At 31.2% G+C, this 15,297-nt stretch overlaps 1 protein-coding gene across 1 annotated transcript in view; it reads left to right on the plus strand.

Moving 5' to 3' along the window:
* Positions 1-15,297, plus strand: part of LOC107438616 (uncharacterized) — a 47,369-nt gene that overhangs the window by 11,309 nt on the left and 20,763 nt on the right. Inside the window, exons 9-11 of the mRNA XM_071179073.1 lie at positions 1,108-1,207; positions 3,010-3,164; positions 4,639-4,802. Coding sequence (XP_071035174.1) covers positions 1,108-1,207; positions 3,010-3,164; positions 4,639-4,802 — 419 coding nt within the window. The remainder of the gene's footprint in view (positions 1-1,107; positions 1,208-3,009; positions 3,165-4,638; positions 4,803-15,297) is intronic.

A 15,297-nucleotide genomic window follows, 5' to 3' on the forward strand; every position in this document is an offset into this window, starting at 1 on the left:
AAAACATTTTAATTATAAATTCCCATTGCTTTCCCTCCAAATGTATACATAATCAAAACAATTCATTTTTAAGGACAAAAATGCAAATTTTACTATTTAGGACCTTCTGTAATAATCACTCTTACTATGTATTTTTAGAATCTTTGTCACAATAGCTTTCAAAGTAATGATTTAATGAGAGATATTACCATTAAGGAACCTGTTGCAGCTCATTACCATCTCCAAAGTTTCAAATGTTTTTTGTACTTGTAAAGTATATGCAGTGTGTAAATATATATATATATATATATATATTTCTCCAAACAGCCAAGAAAAATGGGTCTTCTTGAAACAAATATGAGTATCTCAGTAAAATTCATGACCTTGGATACTAATGTATGTTTTGCATCTGTTGTTTATACTGTCCACTAAAGTATCGGGGTGTCCTTGGAGGATATTGCCCCGCACCTCTCTCAAGGCGGTTATCAGCTCATACGTAGTTCAGGGAGGACGTATTCTTAATGAAACATGCCTGTCAAGGGCATCTACAAAATTCAAGTCTGGTGAGCAAGCAGGCCATCGCATACGAACCATATCTACACTTTCTAGTGTGTCCGATACCTTAACTCTCTTATGTGTCTCTTATTGTCGTTCCTGAGCAAAAACTCAAGGCCTTCCCCACTCCTAAAAAGGCGATATATTTTGATGCCAGTCTAATTTCGATCTCCAAATATAAAATCACCTTCTCAAATAGAAATATAAAGCGAGTCTGAAAGAAGAGTCGGAAAGCCGATTTCCCTCTACCATTTCAACTGGGATCGCCTGAATCTGGAGATCATCGACAATTAGGACCGACTGTTTCGTCAGCGTCATTAAAAAATATCATTAATTATCAATAAAAAAATAATTAGTTATTATCAGAGGTGGCTTGAAGTTTGCAATCCGCTTACCGGAAGAAAGTAAATCACTAATACGTTCTACGTCCAGTGTTCTTTTCCAGAGTTCTTTTTTAAATTGAAGAGTACGACACGAGTTAATTTTTTTAAAAAGATTTATTTTTGCCAACTGTTTTTTTTAATTATCATATTATTTGTAATAATTGCACAGTGAAGAATATTTTTTTTTCAGCTTTGTTCGAAAAAGATGGGAAAATCTCATTTTTTAGCCCATGCATGCATCCTAATGAAACGTTTTTCACGGAGCAGAATTTTAAAGGAATACTTGTAAAGTAAAAGTTGTTAAGTTTTTCTATTTTGTCTTCGTGCAATTTTTTATTTAAATATGTCACTTATATTGTGGGCAAAACGATCATAATTTGTCCCAGTAATCCCTTCCAAGATTTTCCAATCCAGCGGCTTTCAACGACTATTTCTCCTGTTTGGCGTTTCCTTAAATAAAAAACAAACAAAAAATTTTGACTTTAGTTTAGTTCAGTTATGTCTTTGCCCAACAGTTACCGAGGAGGTTTTGGCATATTCGAAAACGCAGTACGCTTTCTCCTGCATGGATGACATTTTGTTTAACAGCGCCTCTAGCGGCGAGTTCGTCATTCGATGATTTTTCCCTGTTGCCAAATAAAACTTGTATAATTGTAGTTGCAGAATAAATTCGTTTCGGCTGAATAAATCCATTACGGTAGTCACACTGCGCTATTCTTTTTGTCCCATTCAACATGAATCACCCTGTATTATCAAAATCCCGGACCTTAATCAGTGTCATATCTTCAACTGAAAGTAAAACTTATGAATTTACTACTCAGCTCTATTACATTGTCTGTCAATGCACTAGAAAATTGTGGCGTAACTACAATACAATTATTAAACATCAATTCACTAGTATATAGAACATGCTACCTCGATTCAATCTGGAGGTACCTTTTNCCAAATAAAACTTGTATAATTGTAGTTGCAGAATAAATTTGCTTCGGCTGAATAAATCCATTACGGCAGTCACACTGCGCTATTCTTTTTGTCCCATTCAATATGAAACACCCTGTATTATCAAAATCCCGGACCTTAATCAGTTTCATATCTTCAACTGAAAGTAAAACTTATGAATTTATTACTCAGCTCTATTACATTGTCTGTCAATGCACTGTAAAATTGTGGCGTAACTACAATACAATTATTAAACATCAATTCACTACTATATAGGACATGCTACCTCGATTCAATCTGGAGGTACCTTTTGATAGTTGATGACTCCTTTCCCCACATTGGTGACCTGCGGACATGATATAAACTCTCATCGAGAGTAACGCCCACCTTGATTTAAGCACCCCTAATTCGATAAACGGTCCACAAAAAACAGTTGACTTGCTATTTGTGAATGCGTCCTTCTCGCGCTGTCGCCTCTCAGTCTCATTTACACACAACGGGTTCCTGCACACACTCAAATGCTAATAGCAACACGGGAGAGACCACCATGAACTTAATACAGCTCTCACAGCAAACGGTCAAAACTCTGTAAGCTTAATACAGCTCTAATCACAAGGGCCCAAAATCCCGTGAACGTAATACAGCTCTCTCGGTCTTTCGCAAATACGGTGTGTTATCCGTACTAGTGTTATCCGTACATCGAATTCCATCGCTGAAAAATTCTGGTGGGGGAGTATTGTGGTTTAACTACCACTACGAGTACTAAGCATCAATGCACTAGTATATAGGACATGGTAACTTCAATTTTGAAGTACCTTTGGATAGATGAAGGTTGGCCTAGTCGATACCTTCTCTACCCACAGTCTTTGTGTATAATTGCCAGCATTTTCGGTAACTTAAATTGTATTTAATTTACCTCAAAGCCAAAAAGGTGGCAATTATGCAAACAATGTATTTTTATACAACCTATATTTAATTTACCTCATCTAATTTACCTATATCCTATATTTAATTTACCTCAACGCCAAAAAGGTGGCAACTATGCAAACAAAATTTTTCACAATGTATTTCCTATACAGCAGCTGACTTAATTCCGTATTATTAAATACCTATTTAGTTTATTTATTTGTAATGATGAGTTATTTATTTACAGGAATCAAACTAAAAGAGAATATGGTTTTGACAACTGCTACGAAGCTGCTGTTGAATTTTTAGGTGACATTATCCATAAACCCATTGATTTTGAAAAGCAAGAAATCTACGCACTTTCGGCTCTGGTTAATCGTGCGGCTGCGTTCAAACTCATTGGTAGGTTTTCTTAATACTTAGTTAGGAGTTATTGGAACAAAAGCTTAAGGGAAAGAAATTTAAAAACATTATAATAACATAAAATAATAATGCGGGTACATAGCGCCAAACCTGGCACTAAAAAAAGGAATCAGCTCCAAAATTTAGCGGCATCAGATACCGAAACCTTAGATAAGGCAATGTAATTGTTGTCGTATGCTATTAAGGCACTGGGGATAGGGTTGTACTTGTTTTCCAGTGGCGCCATCTATGGCCAAGGATGTGACTTCTGACTCACCCGTTTATAGGATAGACTCATTAATTTATCCACTGATCGTAATTTTGACCTGAACCAGAAAACGATCAATCTCCATTCCAGTACCCCCATAGGAATAATTTGTTATAGGAATATGGAGGAGTTTGTGATTCGGCAGATTTAACGTACACCAATCACCATTTACTACACGGGAGTCTTCGGCCGGTTGGATTCAAACTCCTGTTGGATTCAAACTGTCTTTTACGAACGTGAGTTCAGCTCCCTACCAACCAGGCCATCCCGGCCCCAAGATGAGACAATCAAACTGTGTTATAAAATAAGTGTAACAGGGGTAAAAAGAAATAACTGTGTTACGCAAAAAGATTATATTGTCTCGAGTTAGAAAAGCCAATGTTTATTTATGAGCCTTTTAAAAATAAAAGGAACTAAAATGGGTCAATATTGCATACTAGTTTTGTTTTTGTACTTCAATGACAGGTTCGCTATAACAAAATAACAACCCATAACAAAACGCGAAAACAAGTAATAAAACTTACTTCCATTCTACTAAATTTTCAGTAACTGGCATTCGTGAACGTAAAGATTGAAACTTGCAATAAAAATTTTATCCACTTTTCGACTAGCTAATGTACTCAAATTTAAACTGGAGCTCTTTACCTGAAGCGACTGTTTTTCAACTTTTGTAAACAGTTTGGTTTTATCCCAAACAAAATGTTAGTCACTTTCCACCTCAAAAGACACCATTTAAAGAGTAAAAACTACTTGGTCTAAAAAGGAAAAAAATCATAATTCTATTTTTGTCACATCTGAATAGGAAAACGCAAGGCCAATCACTTTTGAAAGACGTAGGGGGTAATATTCGGTGATAATAAGTGACGCGACGTGCGTGAAAGTGACGTGCACTATGTTTTTCGTCTCATGTCTAGCAATAATAGAATTATTTTCTTGTTTCTTAGCCCACTTGGAAAATGTAGTTTGAAATGTTTCTTTTTTTTTTCTTCATCTAAATATCAATGCAAAAATATTCTCTTTTGTTGTTTCAGCGTATTATGTGAATAAAACCTTACACTTAAAAAACTCACAGCATGATTTTCAAGATAGATGGGCAAGATGTTTAAAATATTTTTGTAAAAAATTGAAAGCCGTTAGCTGTTTTATTTATTTAATATTAGCATGCAATTAACATACTTTAAATAACTTTTTGCCCATTTTTCATAGACAAGAAAGGTAATAACAATTGTACTGTTAGTCAGTTTGCCAATGCCTGCAAAGATTATTGTGAGAATTCAATACCTGTACAGCCATTCCTTTGTCTTGAATGTACTTATATTACGGTACTTTGGAAGCATGGATTAGAACTTAAAGACGAAAAAGTAATCAAGGTAAGCTATCAAAACAAATTAACCTTGTTTATTTGCTTCTTTTTACGTTAATTAAACTCGGGGATTTAGCCCCCTGTCCCTACACTCTCCGTAACCCTAACCTCCAAAAAATTACTTTATATTTTGCTCGTTCGCCATATTTTTTCTTAGAAGTTATGTTTTTATTCATTTCTACGAATGTGCTATAAAACTTTTCTATGGATCTCAAATCCTTCTAAAAACACCCTGAAAATAGGAACTGTAGTATTATTTATGTAATATCTTGGAAACTGAGATTCTATAAACTTTTTCAGTGATGTCACAGCATAAAACTTAGTGAACGTATGTTTATGTTACTAAGTATAATTTTTAATTACTGCAAAAGATAATGGATTCCCAATTTCCTGGAGATTTTCAAGAAATAGTACAGTTATTTTACTATGTAGTGTAGTATTTGTAACCCCTTCAGAGGCAGCAGTCAGTGCCTGAGCTAACACCCTTCTTGTAGTTTATTAAACTTCAGATTGGAACTCCAGCTCAAATTTTGTACTTCATAATAAATGGCTCTAAGAAACACTAGAGCCAATGGTGGCTTATAGACTTATTTTCCCCTTAGTAACACAACTATATTTATTTAGGTTTACATCTTTTTCTGTCTTAACCGAATTCTTAAATTTATTCATAAACGTTTCTTAAACGTAATGAATAGCTTTCTTAAGAATATTATTAGTGATTAGTTAGTCTTCAGTTTTTAGCACAAAAGTCAAATAAAGGCTATATACGCACCTAACGATTGATTTGAATTAAGGCAGCAGCTTATATTTTCGGAAGTATGCATTTAACCTTTAATAGGTACCCTCCAAAATTGTATTGCATACTTTTTGATCTGTGGGTTACTATTAATAGGTGAAAATGATCAACGGTTATAATGACCTGAATATACAATACAATTGGGTGGGTATCCATTAAAGGTGAAGATTGTGAACTAGATTTTGCATATTATAATTAATTATTAAATTCTTTATATAGTTCATTAAAACTGTACAAGGAATTGAGACAAAATGGACATTAGGTGCAGCTCTTAACATGCTGACATAAAAATGGCATTTCTTCAGGTAAAAATATGGAAGCAGTTCTTCTGTGGAATATGTATAGGCTACAACTTTGAAAAGATCTTTCAACCTAATTGAGAAAAAAAACTTTTTTTAATGCTTGAGGGAATGTGTTATTTTCTTTTGTTTGTGTACAGAAATAAATAATTATATTTTGATTGTTTTTAGTCTATGAATTCATGTTAACTGCACCGAGCATTGTCTTCTTTTCAGCAATACTTATTAAACTTATTGTTTTATTCTAACTGATAATTTCCTATTTCTAATATTCAAAATATAATATTTTTCATTAAACAGTAGAAATTTTTAAATTTTTTTTCTGCTCACAAGCCAAAAAATTTTTCAATTTAAAAATCTGGTTTAAATGTTTTTGAAGTAACCAGTATCCTTAAGATAATAAATAAGATTGTGGTGTGGAGACTGGGATGTCGATGTTCCAAAGTTAAACTTTAACACTTCAAAAAATGAATACTCGAATATCACGTAGCTTTCTTCATTTTTAAGGAAACCATTTCCTTTTATATACTCCGAGCAAATTTTGCGTCAAAATGACGAAATAGCTATCGTCACTTCTTTAAAGAAACGAATTTCGGCAAAATTAAAGAAATATTTCGTCACTCGATTTTTTGCCTAAGTAAAAAAAAGCTTGTGATGCTTAAGGTATCTAATTTCTCTAATTACCATTTTATATTTTATTTTATAACCGTAGTTGTACAGCCGACCCAATTTATTGGATTTACGACTACTGAGAATCACTTCGTAGCCTTGTAATTTTGAACCCAATCATCACTCCTGGATCAACTATTGGGAGGAATTTAACTTCGTGTAAGACTTTTTTGATGGAACTAATCCACATTTGCGTTACATGGAGAGAAAAACCACGCAAGGGAACTCTAACCCATGATCCGTCTACCACTGAGGATATTTTACGTCAGCACTGTGGTCGTTGCAAGCCGGAGGCGAGCTTTGTATCGACCAGCCATCGATGGGATTCGAACCCGGTTCATCTCATTGGAAGGTGAACCGTTCTATCCCCAGAGCCACCATGACTCTTAATTAGCATTTAAACGTGTACACCATATAGGTCGATTAATTGCTCCTTAACAACCCAAAAATCATAAATAGAACAAAGTATAAAATTACACACATATCCGAAGCGGGATTCGATCCCGGGATCTTCCTGGTACGACGTGAACTCTTTGACCATCATGTAGTACAGTCGGTTTATTTCGTCACTTTATTTTCGATCGTCTAGTCCAGGGATGGGCAAACTTTTTTGGTCGAGGGCAAAGAAACGAAGAAAAAAAGTTTGGTGGGCCAAGTAAAAACTTCTAAAATAGAAAAATGATATGCAAGTTTTAAATCAAATATTTAATGAGATGAATGAAATTGCGATTTCATTTTTAAAAGAAGTTTATATTGAGGTTCCAAGTGAGATGTACTTGTTTTAATGCTCAAAGCTAAATGTTTGACTGTTAGTCTAGTTCTGAAATGATTTTTTCTAAGGTTGATAGTTGAAAACACTTGTTCACATACATAAGATGAAGCAAACATAGCACTTATTAAATAGCCATGAATATTAAATTTGGGAAACTAGCGTTTGGTAATGATTTGTAAAACTCAAACTATGGCATATTTGGAAACAACTGCTTCAAATGGCTATTCTATAAAGAACTTTTGCTTTCAACATTTTACCAAATGAAGCTGCATATTTCCATCAATTTATGTTTTGTGGAACAAAAATGGAGAAAGTAAAAGGGTCATTAATACTTTGTTAAAAAAGAAGGAACAAAAATAGCTTTAAACAAAGTAGACAAAAAAATTGGATTATATTGTTTATATTCGTCACAGATCGGCAAGTTAAAATTCTATCCGCGGGCCGGATAAAACCTCACGCGGATAAACCACTGTTGGCCCGAGGGCCGTAGTTTGCCCATCCCAGGTCTAGTCTTTCGATTCTAGTTTCGACATTCTAGTTAGCAATCTCCCGCGGTGCACTACGATGAGATTTCGAGTTGAGGAAACATTTTAATCATACGTTTGAAAGGTTACGTTTCATCACAAATCACGTGATTTCGCGACGAAATTATTTCCAAAATTAACAAAATGTAACTCAATTCGCGATCGCAACGCTCGAGTACGCCCTCTAGCGGGAGCCTGTAAATATCAGACATTAATTTATCACGTTTTTATTTAGTTCCATAAAAATCATTGACCATGACGGACGCCACTTTCTTAGCAGCAAATAAAAATCAAAATTTCCCTAAGGAAAAGCTGAAGAACTTGAAAAAAGTTACCAGAACATGCCAAACATTGAAGCAGAGCACGCCAAGCATTTGAAGAACAATTTCTCCATAATTTTACCTTTCTATTACCAAGAACATAATTTACAATTTCATGATCACTTGCTGTTACAGATGTGTATATTACGGTAAAATAATTTATTTTGTCTTCAATTCATTACAAATTAAAATGAAGTCAACATTGCTTTCGTCATTCCAATAAATAAATGTGAATTCAGAACGTCAAGAACTGCAATAGTTATAGAATTCTTCTTTGTTATAGAACAGTATATATTTCTGTATCTATATAATTCGGAAAACAACAATAAAGAATCAACCAAATTACTTGAAATAGTGTCATTTGTGCTGATGATTAATAAATTTTTTATCGTTTTCTTGGTAAGTATTTCTTAGTTTTGAAAGAATAGATAATTTCAACTAGAATTCAGCTGTTCTGTTTTTAAGCTACATATTCAAATTCATATCGAGATCTTACAATTATAAAATTTTGATGTGTGGTATGTTATCTAAAAGTAATAAAGGGATAATCTATGCACATATTATTTGAAAATAAAACTTTCAAACGAAGAACATTTCATTTGGAACTCTACGGATTTATAAAGAAGGTAAGTGTTATGATTTTTATAATAAAAAATTAGCTTGTAAAACTTTTTTTTCTTATTTGATGATAGTTCTCTACAGAATGGTTTCTTACGTCTGATTAAGAACTATAAGAATAATAAGAAAAGAAACTATATGAAAGTTTTTATTTCAATGTAAAGAATTCTTAAAATCGTTTTTTATCCTAAGAATTCTTTATTTTCCGTTTTATAGTTTATAATTTTTTGATAAAAATTGTTGTCAAAATACTTTTTTTGAAAACATAAATGGTATAACATTATGTGTTTATGTATACTTCTTGCATATTCTAATGTTTCAAGTAATATGATTCAGAAAAGTATGAATAAAAATTCGGTACTTATGTATTAACGCCACAGCAGCTACAGATTTGGCTGTTTTTAAGTGCCGCCAATCTACACCTAAAATTTTTGTGACAAATCATAAAATGAAACACTTTATTTAAAATCAAAGTAGTTTATCGGATTTCGGTGGACAATGGGCAAAATATTTCGCTCCTGAAAAAATAAAATTGCATCTTGTTCTATTTTTGGCAAATCCCAAAGACGCATTTTCGTAGCACTAAAAAATGGTAACAAAAATCGAAGAACAAATCATTTTGGAATTCTTCTGATTTATAAAGCAGGTAAGTGTTAATTTTTATAAAATAAAAAATTTTACTTTTAAGTAGTTTTTTTCTTATTTGATGATAGTTTTCTATAGAATGGTTTTCTGCGTCCGATTATGAATCAAAAAAGAAAAAACATGAAAGTTGTTTATTTTAATGTAAGGAATTTTTAGAATTGGTTTTTTCTTTTTTGCTTTGTATCGTAAGCATTCTTTATTTTACGTTTTTTAGTTTCTAAATAATGATTTTTATTGAAACTTGAAATTTTTTGATAAAAATTGTTGTCAAAAAACTTTTTTTACTAAATTAAATTTCATAAAATTATGAGGCTTATGTATACTTTTTGTTCATTTTAATTTTTGAAGTAATATGATTCTTAAAACTATGGAATGTAAAGTTTAAATAGGCCTTTCATGTTATATCATTAAATTTAGTAAAACTATTTCTCGGGAATTAGGTTTTAACTCTTATAAGAATATACATTTTTTTTTCTGTTTATGTGCAAATATTTTTCCGATGTGTTTTGGATGTTCCTTCTCTAAAAAAAAGAGATACCATTTTGTTTTCGTTTGCATAAGAAAGGATATTAAACATTTTTCTTTTTTAAATTTAATTAGCCAAGATAAAGAAGGAACGTTGCAATGCTACACGCTACATTAAAGACGTCTCTAGAGTAAATGAATGACTGTTCATATAGAATTCGCAGGTATTAGTCTCATACAACAACGCCCCCTATAGTTCGTTGCGATCGAGAATTATTTCTGAATTGACAAAAGTGAGATTTTTATTTCAGAGATTAAATTTCGAAATAAATTACCATGATCTGATTTAAGCATTACGTAAGAAAATTTTTACGTGTATCTCAATTTTTGAGCATTTTAAAATTTTTTAGGTTTAGGTTCAATATCACATTACACATACCATCTCAAAGTCTAAAAAATTAACTTGAATTATGAATCAACGCAGAGTAGTGTTCTTTAATAGCGCACAATATACTTCAAGTAAAATAAAACTTCAGTAAGAAGTTAAATAAAAATTTAAGGGTTTACCTTACGCGGGTTTGGAAATGTTTTATCTGATGATACATGTTAAAAACGTTTTTCCGTAGTCCCTAGCAAGCAGCACGGTAACTCCATCGTAGTGTCAAAATAATAAACTATTTTCATCTGTCAAGTGCGAAAACAACACGGTGAAATTGCCCTAAGTAAAAATTTAAACGCTGTAACGAAAAATAACTACCTAACTACAGTTCTATGGTCTAAAGTGGTCTCGAAATCCATGTTAGCCTTAAATTAACATATCAGGGAATATCACATTAAAAATTTGCAGTGATTGGCTAATTTAAAAAGATCGCATGACTGACGCGAATTCTTTAACAATAATCTCCATGTAAGTGTAAAGTATTACTTAATTCCTTTCTTACAGAACAAACCAGTTTTTTTATGTTACTCATTGTGAAAAAAATCTCCAGCAAGTTCATAAGCCGAATCGTACTTCTCACTAAGTGGATATTGAAAGTCTAATTTGAATTTTTAAGAAGTACCGAAATGTCTTATCAGTAGGATTTCGGTGGGAAATTTCACTATGTAAATAGATGACGAAAATTACATTGAAAAAAACGTCGCCCATTAAATTTTAAATGGGGCACTGAGTCAAGATGTGCTTTAGGTCTGTTTTTCGAAAATTCTGCCACCCCATGAAATAATACTTTTTTGGAAATAGTATGCTATTTTTATAACTGCTGTAAAGTTGCAATTATTTATGGCTGTTAGATCAAGTTAAGCTTAACTAGCCGTAACTTAACCAGCGCCCTCTATTTTAATTCCAAAAATGGTGCAAAAATCAAAGCCGCAGTTTTGTGAAGATGAAAAGTGTTTCGAATAAAAAAAAATGTATATATATTGAAAGATTTACTCTAACGCTGCATTAGCTAGCCTCATAAACTTTGCAAAAACTGAGAATTATTCATTAATTTTCATCCCTTTAGAAAAATATCACCAAATTTGTGGCGATTTTTTTAAAAATTTAGTGACTCTTAAAATATTTAAATTTGTCTGTTGTATAAAGAACAGATAATTCTTCCTGGCGAGATGGATGAAAATTATAGCTCAGACTTAATTGTAAATGTGTTTTTCTGTATTTTCCTTTGCCAAAGATCTTCGAAAAGTACTGTTACTGTTGATGGCTCTCTGCAACCCAAGAAAACAGGCAGCAGGGATAATTGAAACGAGCGATGCAGTTTTTCTGGCAAATCAAAATTCTACGCCTTAGGTAGTATTAATGCATAACATTTTCAAAAAATAAGGAAATAAATGAAACACTAAGATCTTTAAACACTATTTTTCCCTTAACACAAAAAATACATTCTATTTGCAGTATATTCTCGATATCTCGAACTTCCATATCTCGGAAACCTCGTCATGTCAAAAAAAACTTTTCCCCTTGGCATTATATATCCACCTCATGTTATATTGAATTCCTATGTCGAAGGGCTTCCTCTCAAAACCTTGCTATAACGTCGAATTTTTTTCGAAATAGAAAATTAATTTTTTCGAAAAAATCACCGTGTAAGTTCATTGTCAACCAATTCTTTTCTTTTTAATGCATAATTGTTATTGTCTTACTTTTAAAAATAAAATTACCATTGCTGTATTAGTCACCTAACATTACATACGCATTTAATAGTAGTTATTCTTATGTTTCCTGACTCTGCTTTTAATAGTAATATTTCAGAATATATTTTTTTTATTTTTTAGAACATATTTCGTTCTGAACTTATTATCTCGAAAACTAGATCCGTCGAAATTTTTTAGCGTCCCTTCAACTTCAAGATATCGAAGGTATACTGTATTTATTTATTTATTGAAGAAAATTGGAGGAACAAAAATTAATATCGATGCAACTGGCAGAAGCGATAAAATTATAACAGCCATAAAATAAAATGAAAAACACTTTAAATTAAGGTAGCTGCGTAACTTTTGTGAAAGTCCATCAAAAGAAGGCTGTTTAATATCTATCTTTACATCAGCTGTGCAAAGTACTTCAGAATAGCCTTTTACGTAATTTTTTGTAGATGGTAGCAATTGCTTGAACATAGCATCCAGGTGAGTGTAAATATTATTTCTAAATTATAAATATTACGCACTTCAGGGAGCAGAAAGGGGGAGCTGAGGGAAACAGTCCCCTCATCCAGTTTCTTAATAAAAAAGAAACAATTTCATTCGACTTTTTAGCCTAAAAATTTTCATTTGAGATATAAGTGCAAATTTGGATAGAAGTGGCATATTATAACTATCGCTTCCGGTGGCTGTCTTTGTATCACAATCCAGGTGTGAAAGTAATCAAATGTAATAATCGTATCGATAAAAATTACCATTTAATTTTACCACTATGTTAATTGAACTACAATTTAATTTTACCCCCTCCACTTTAATACCAACGCCATGCAACTGAAAATCATTTACCAACCAGTTTAAATATCAATGATATTCTAAATTAATATGCTTATATTCTTTCATTGCTCCTTTAAATATTGTTTCTTTAAATATCACTTCTTTAAATATTGTTTAAATTTTGTTTCCTTAAATATTGATGGGTGAATTATTCCTTCAAATGAATATTTTTGCTACTTATCCGCTTCGGTGGCCTTAGAAATGATAGAACAGATATTTGGCAATAGGTACTAGTGCAAAGAGCATGAACTTCTGCAAGAGAAAAGAGCTTTAGCTTTCTTACAATCAATTTTTTTTAGATATAACGTAAAACTTTTATAAAAAGATGATATATAGATATATAATATGAATATAATGTAGATGAAAATATATAAATGTATGAGATATACAAAAAGTTTACACAGAGCCAAAACTGTCTTAAAAGAGCTTCTCGTATTGTGGTAGTAGGTTCCTTTATATGAAAAAAGGCATGAACTTTTGTAAAGGAAATATGCTATCCCATTCAATTTCTTATAATTTGTACTTGAAAATGTTTTTTTAAACATAATAGCTTGTATACTTTTTTTCCATTTTTAATACTTAAAAATAATACATAGGTTAATCATCACGATAAGCCGTCGAGATCGGACAGTTGTCGTGTCTTATAAAATATAAAATGTGCATTAGAAGTTAGAATTTTATTTATGAAGTGCATTCGATATTACATGCAAATACTATGTTATCTCGAAAATAAAATATGTTTAAATTATTTCTTATACGGTAAGTTTCTTATAACATACGTTATTTTTTATAACGCTTATTCAAACCTTTTTTAGTAATTAATTGATTGTCCCTTAAGGTATCTGCCTGCCTTAAAATGACCGATTTCATCAAATAATTCGAATTTCTGTTTTTTGCATTTTTGAAAAGAATGAACTCTTAGGATTCTAAAAATGCTTTGTTTTTAAAATTTCGATTATTAGAAGCAAAGTTATAGCTGATTTTGAAACCGGAAGTGAGATTCCGAAACACCGGAAGTGCACTGAAAACCTCAAAACTAATTGTAAACAATGTAGTTTTGAGCCAATAAGAATTTTTTTTACTTGTAACGCTATTAAAAATATTAATATTTGTTAATTTTTTTATATAATATTAATTAAACGCATCTGGTAATAAATTATGTATAAACTTTTTAAAGGGAGTGAAATTGAATGGTTCTTTCCACGTTCATTTTAAAAAAAGCTTTAATATTAAATTGACGGTAGTTTCATTTGTTATTTAAGTACTTTTTATTGTTATTTAAGTACTTTTATTACATTGTTTAGTTATAGTAAACAAATATGCTAAAATAGTAAATCTTTTTTCAAAATTATGTACTGTAAAATTTTGTGTTTTCATAAGAAAGGCATATCTTATAATGTTTATTTTAAAATAATACAGTTTTTGTCTGAAATAAAGTTAAAAATAATAATAGTGTGTAGTATTATAGTGTATGTAGTGTGTAGTACACAACTACATGATTAAGTTAATATTTTTAATCATGTAGTTGTGTATACAAAATACAGCGAAAATTAACGCGTCATTTTTGCCTGTTTTATGAAAAAATATAAATATTTAACTATACTACATTCTAAAATGATTTAGGTATTGTTTGCCAATTGATTCTAACAACCTAAAACTGTTTTAGAAGGTGTTTGGTGGTAATTTGCTGTGAATTATTGCATACATAACTAACATTTTGAAAAAAAGAAAATCGGGCGCTCGAGTTACTGTTTGTCGCACAATAGAAAATTGGTCATAAAAAAAAGATAATGAATTAAAATGCAAACTGTAAAAAGCAAGAGCTACATAAAGGGCTGAACTACAAATATTATTAAATTAAAGGTTGTTGAATAAGTCTATGTAACTATTTTTGTTTAAGTAAATCTTTAAAAGCGTTTTCTGAAAAACTGTATTTTTCAATATTTTGATTCACGCCAGACACTCATACTCCAAAACTAATGGAAGTTTTCTTATTAAATTTGGTAACAATGTTATAAACTATATATACTGTGTTTTGAACTAAAACTAAGTTTCAATTTAAATATTTGGTCATGTTACAGGTATATAAACATAAAAAACTATTGAAAAAAATGAAAAAATTGCTGTTTTTCTAGATTTTAGCACTTAATTTGGGTAATTTTTAAAATTTTCATAAACCTTTAGTTCAGAACACAGATAAGGGTCAAAATAATCTGTACAGAAAAAGAAATTGTATTTTATTCATTTAAATTAAGTGTATAGTGTCTGGTGTAAGCTCTAAATTTCGCTCATTTTAGGCTTAATTTTTCAAATATTTTAAAAACTATGCGATATTCAAAAATATTTCTTCTTGTTTACATCATTTTATGTCAAACATGAACCAATAACACATATGTTTCAAAAAAAAATTCAATTTTTAAAAAA

This window comes from Parasteatoda tepidariorum, chromosome 3 (assembly GCF_043381705.1).
Source record: "Parasteatoda tepidariorum isolate YZ-2023 chromosome 3, CAS_Ptep_4.0, whole genome shotgun sequence".
Classification (NCBI taxonomy): Eukaryota; Metazoa; Arthropoda; class Arachnida; order Araneae; family Theridiidae; genus Parasteatoda; species Parasteatoda tepidariorum.